The following is a 5,748-nucleotide window of genomic DNA, read 5'->3' on the forward strand; positions in this document are numbered from 1 at the left end:
GTATTCCATCGTTCGTTCGTTCTCATTGCTGTACGTTTTCCATCGTTTGTTTGTTCTCATTGCTGTATGTTTTCCACTGTTTGTTTGTTCTCATTGCCGGATGTATTCCATCGTTTGAATATACCAAAATTTATTTGTTCATTTGACCTTTCCTGGATGTTTAGATTGTTTTTGGTTTTTGGCTATAATGAATGTGCTGCTATGAACATTTTAGGACTTGTCTTTTGGTGAACATATATACACATTTCTGTTGGCAGTATACCTAGAAGTGGAACTGGTGGATTATAACGTGTGTGTCATACATTAAGGTAGCTATTTTATCCTTTTGGACTTATAAAACTTAAGTGAAAATGACCAGAGTTTCTCTAACTTTATGACTATTTAAGTTTTATCTTAGGGACAAATCTTAAAATATAGTATTTATTGCTATCTAATAAAAATTTAGATCCAACTTCTAGACACAGAGCAACTTATGGTTCACACTGTCATTAAACTTGGTTTTGAGGTATCAAAGTGATGAGAATAATCATTTATTCTTAGAGTATATTTTTTCAAGGTGGGAGGAGGAAAGTTACCTGCTCACGTATAGTGATTGTCTAATCACTTTCATAGTAAGATCAGATTCAAATTATATCTTTGGAGGAAGTTCTAACAGGCTTAGAAAAACAGATACAAAGAAAGGTAAATCTAATTACATGTGGAAAGTTTTACTTTATCTCTTAATATACATTAATTTTTATTCAGCAAAAATTTCTAATGACCAATAGATCTTGGCTGGCAGTGATATGACTATGAAAATAAGTCCTGACTCAAAGTCAATGCCCTAGTCTCCTACCTGAGTAAACCAAAAATTTTATTTTATTTTATTTAATAAAACAAAAAAAATAACATTGTAAAACATATTTGGAGCTAAATCTGAAGTAAAATATGAAAAGATGATACATTTTTTTAACATTTAGCAAACTGGTGGCCTTCAGTAAGATTTAGCCTTAGCAAAATCTGTTATATATTTATTTTTTCTCAGTTGATTGACTTTCTGTGCTGAACAGTGCTAATGCCTTTAAACATTGCTATGCTATAGTCTTCCTTACATACTTGATTTTATAAGTTAAAGAAAGAATGTTTTGATGTAGACAAAGCAATGGGCAGAGAATTTCAAAATAGCATGAGTACAGAATGTTTCACAGAAAATTTTTTATAATAACTTACATGTCAAATCTTCATATGGGTTTAGTTTTTTAATTTCAGTTTTTAATGATTTAAAGCTAAGTAGTGATTGCAAGGAAGTAATTGATCTCAATAAGTTACTTTGACAATTCCATTTGTATTTTGTGTATGTTTTTCACAAGTAGCATTTCTGACGTTTTCAACCATTTGGATTAATTGGGTTGGAATAAAAACTTAAATTAGTCATTAATGTCCCATTGAGCAGTTATTGTATCGAATATGCAAAGAAGAATTGAGAACTCCAATCCCTTTGTTGCAAAAGCACCATCAAAGCCCTATCATTCTAGTTCTCAATATATTATTAGGTTAATGCAGATAATGCTAAGCTTTAAAAATATTATTAGATCTTGGCAAAATTTTAATCTGGCAAATTTTCAGTGTGGGAAATGTGATAAAAAAGTCCCACTCGACCTTTAAAATGATGGCATTTTATATTTTATATTAATACTTAATTCTAACAAAGAGTTTTGCAAGTATTTTGTTTAATGACATTCAAAGGGCTACCAAATTTGGTAATAATTCTTTTTTTGGTTAAAAAAACCAAAAACAAAGATCAAAAACTTTTCTAGGAGCTTCTGATACTGGCAAACTATGCACACAATTTTATTCTGCATGATTTTTTTTTTCTTTTTTTTTTATTGTTGTAGTTGAAGTGAAAGTTTACAATTCAAGTTAGTCTCTCATACAAAAATTTATTCATACATTGTTATGTGACCCTAATTGTTCTCCCTATACTGTGACAGCACATTCCTCCTTTCCACCCCTGATTTCCCGTGTCCATTCAACCAGCTTCTGACCCTCTCTGCCTTCTCATCTCACCTCCAGACAGAAGCTGCCTATTTAGTCTCATGTATCTACTTGAGCTAAGAGCCACATTCTTCGCGAGTATCATTTTATGTCACATAGTCCAGTCTAATCTTTGTCTGAAGAGTTGCCCTCGGGAATGGTTTTAGTTCTGGGTTGACAGAGAGTCCGGGGGACATGCTTTCTGGGGTTCCTTCAATCTCAGTCAGACCATTAAGTCTGGTCTTTTTACTAGAATTTGAGTTCTGCACCCCACCTTTCTCCTGCTCCATCAGGGACTCTCTGTTGTGTTCCCTGTCAGGGCAGTCATTGGTGGTAGCCGGGCACCATCTAGTTCTTCTGGTCTCAGGCTGATGAAGTCTCTGGTTTATGTGGCCGTTTCTGTCTCTTGGGCTAATACTTTCCTTGTGTCCTTGGTGTTCTTCATTCTCCTTTACTCCAGGTGGTTGGGACCAAGTGATGCATCTTAGATGGCCGCTCACTAGCTTTTAAGACTCCAGATGCCACTCAGCAAAGTAGGATGCAGAACATTTTCTTAATAAACTTTGTTATAGCAGTTGACCTAGATGTCCCCCGAAAGCATGGTCCCCAGAACCCCACCCCTGCTGCTCTGTCCCTCCAAGTGTTTGATTGTATTCAGGAAACTTCTTAGCTTTGGTTTAGTCCGGTTGTGCCGACTTCCCCTGTAGTGTGTGCTGTCCTTCCCTTGACCTAAGATAATTCTTATCTACTATCTAGTTAGTGAGTAACCCTCACCCTCCCTCCCGACCCTTATAACCATCAAAGAAAGTTGTCTTCTGTGTTTAAACCTTTTCTTGAGTTCTTATAATAGTGGTCGTATACTTATTTGTCCTTCTGTGACTGACTAAATTCACTTAGCATAATGTCTTCCAGATTCCTCCATGTTATGTTTCACAGATTCATTGTTGTTCTTTATTGTTGTGTAGTATTCCATTGTGTGAATATACCATAATTTGTTTATCCATTCTTCCGTTGGTGGCCAGCTAGGTTGTTTCCATCTTTCTGCTATCATGAGCAGTGCTGCAATGAACATGGGTGTGCATATATCTGTTCGTGTGACAGCGCTTATTTCTCTAGGATGTATTGCAAGGAGCAGGATTGCTGGATTGTATCGTCCTTCTATTTCTAGCTTTTGAAGGAAGTGCCAAATCGATTTCCAAAGTGGTTGTATCATTTTACATCCCCACCAACAGTGTCTAAGAAGTGTTCCAGTCTCTCCACAACCTCTCCAGCATTTATTATTTTGTATCTTTTGGATTAATGCTAGTCTTGCTGGGGTGAGATGGTATCTCATTGTAGTTTTGATTTGCGTTTCTCTAATGGCTAATGATCGTGAGCATTTCTTCATGTGTCTGTTAGCGGCCTGAATATATTTTGATGAAGTGCCTGTTCATATCCATTGCCCATTTTTTAATTGGGTTATTTGTCTTTTTGTTGTTGAGGTTTTGCAGTATCTTGTAGATTTTAGAGATTAGACGCTGATTGGATTTGTCATAGCCAAAAATTTTTTCCCCATCTGTAGGTTTTCTTTTTACTCTTCTGGTGAAGACTTTTGATGAGCGTAAGTGTTTGATTTTTAGGAGCTCCCAGTTATCTGGTTTCTCTTCTGGTATTTGTGCATTGTTACTATGGTTCATATTCTGTTTATGCCATGTTTTAGGGCTCCTAGCTATATGATATTAAATCTAAGTAGCATTACTCTGTTCTATTGACCAGAGGAGGAATAAGTGCCTGAGAGATGCTTTTTTTTTTTTTTTTAATGAAATAGAGGAATTCTGAATTATGCAGGATGAATTTGATGAAGTTCAGTGATACAATGTGATAATTGTTTTCAAGTTTATATTTACATTTTCTTTGGTACTCTGTAGATTGCATTACCAAATAAGCAATAAATTAATAGAACTTAAATGTTGCTGTACAATTGACAGAATGTTTTCTTATTCCCTGTATAGAATATGGTTATCTTCATTAATATCAACATTTATAGAAATTATTTTTTTTGTGTGTGATTATGTAGTTTGAGCACCAATTTCTAAATACCAAAGCCAAATATTTAGAAAGCCAAACCAAAGTTGAACGTTGTTTCAGTACAGCTTCATTTTTTTGATCACCATATAGATTTTTAGTCATTTTGATAACCTCTACACCGGTCAATACTATTAAAGCCTTCTCCTTCTCTCACCCTTTCTAGGCCCTACTCTCTGATGTTAACACATGGGCCACGTTGACCCTCCTGGTGTCCCTTTAAAGATGTGGAGGTGAAAACAACAGCAACCTTACCTTTTAGTAGGAGACCCAAGATAGAAAAGCATAAAAATATAAGGTAGAATGGAATAAGTTCCATTACATGTTATAAAGAAATCATTGGATGTGTGCAGAGGAAGAAGATCTGGCTTTGAGGGAATCTGGGGAAGTTTCTTGGAGGAGATACATTTTCAGGCATTTCTTAAGAGAGATTATGACTTGGATGGGGGTGGGTGGGTATGACGAGCATTCCAGGAGACAGGCACAGTGAGGGTAAAGGCACAGACAACTGGAGAAGTAAAAGCTGTGAGTGGGGAATCACAATAGCTCCTTTGGTTCACATACATAGTTTATGAAGATTACTAAAAAACTCATTGCCATCAAGTCAATGCCGACTCATAGTGACCCTATAGGACAGAGTAGAACTGCCCCATAGGGTTTCCAAGGAGTGGCTGGTGGATTTGAACTGCTGACCTTTTGATTAAGATTCAAATGCTTAACCACTTCACCACCAGGGCTCTTATACTGGAAGGTAGGGTTGAAAGGAAAGTTTTAATTAATTCCTTCTTCTGTTTAAGCTTATTGCCATATGTATTGCATCCTCTTGTGGCCAAAGCATGCATTGCAAGCAAAGTTAACATGATCACTGCAAGCTATATTACACCAGCGCTAAAAGAATTGGAAAAGAGGTACGTTTCAATCTTTTTCGAGTAAGTTGCCCCATAGCATTGTTTTTATTTATATCCAACTGTTGCTTCTTCTTCTTTTCACCTGTGGCAGTGTGGAAGACGCTGGCATCACAGTCATTGGCGAATTGGGATTGGACCCTGGCCTTGATCATATGTTGGCAATGGAAACAATAGATAAGGCCAAAGAAGTTGGGGCCACGGTGAGCCTAGTTTATACTCAGGGTCCATTTAGGAAAATATTAAATGGTCCTCATTTTTATGTACATGAAATTTTCTGTAATTTTGATTAAAGATGCTGCTATACTCCAACTCATACTTTGACTAGAAATTTCAAGTAAAATTCTTTAATGGCAGAAATATCTATGGTAAAATAATGTCCAAGTCTTACATAGTAACCACTTTTTTAGAGAAATAGATGTTACTACAATGTTTTGGTTTAATAAAGGATTTTATATGCCCTTAGAGATTTTGTAATAAGATTTGAATTTTAAACATGGGCATAATTCTTTGAAATCTCTTCGATCTATTGGTGTACCAAGTATCTTTTGCACATGAGAAGAAACTATTGGATATGCTAAATGTGATGAATCAGATGAAATATTTTAATTTCTTTGAAATTTTATAATTTGAATACAAAAGTTAGTAAGAACTGACGAAACAGAATTGACGTAATAGCTGGATTTTACCGGAATAAAATGCTAGTCTCATTCTTATAATAGTGGTCGTATACTTATTTGTCCTTCTGTGACTGACTAAATTCACT

The 5,748-nt window shown here is 35.6% G+C and overlaps 1 protein-coding gene across 1 annotated transcript in view; it reads left to right on the forward strand.

Annotated features, from left to right (window-relative positions):
* AASS (aminoadipate-semialdehyde synthase) overlaps window positions 1-5,748 on the forward strand; it is a 49,425-nt gene that overhangs the window by 26,298 nt on the left and 17,379 nt on the right. The window contains exons 15-16 of the mRNA XM_004386541.2: window positions 4,875-4,985; window positions 5,077-5,185. Coding sequence (XP_004386598.1) covers window positions 4,875-4,985; window positions 5,077-5,185 — 220 coding nt within the window. The remainder of the gene's footprint in view (window positions 1-4,874; window positions 4,986-5,076; window positions 5,186-5,748) is intronic.

Source organism: Trichechus manatus, unplaced genomic scaffold (assembly GCF_000243295.1).
Source record: "Trichechus manatus latirostris isolate Lorelei unplaced genomic scaffold, TriManLat1.0 scaffold00167, whole genome shotgun sequence".
Classification (NCBI taxonomy): domain Eukaryota; kingdom Metazoa; phylum Chordata; class Mammalia; order Sirenia; family Trichechidae; genus Trichechus; species Trichechus manatus.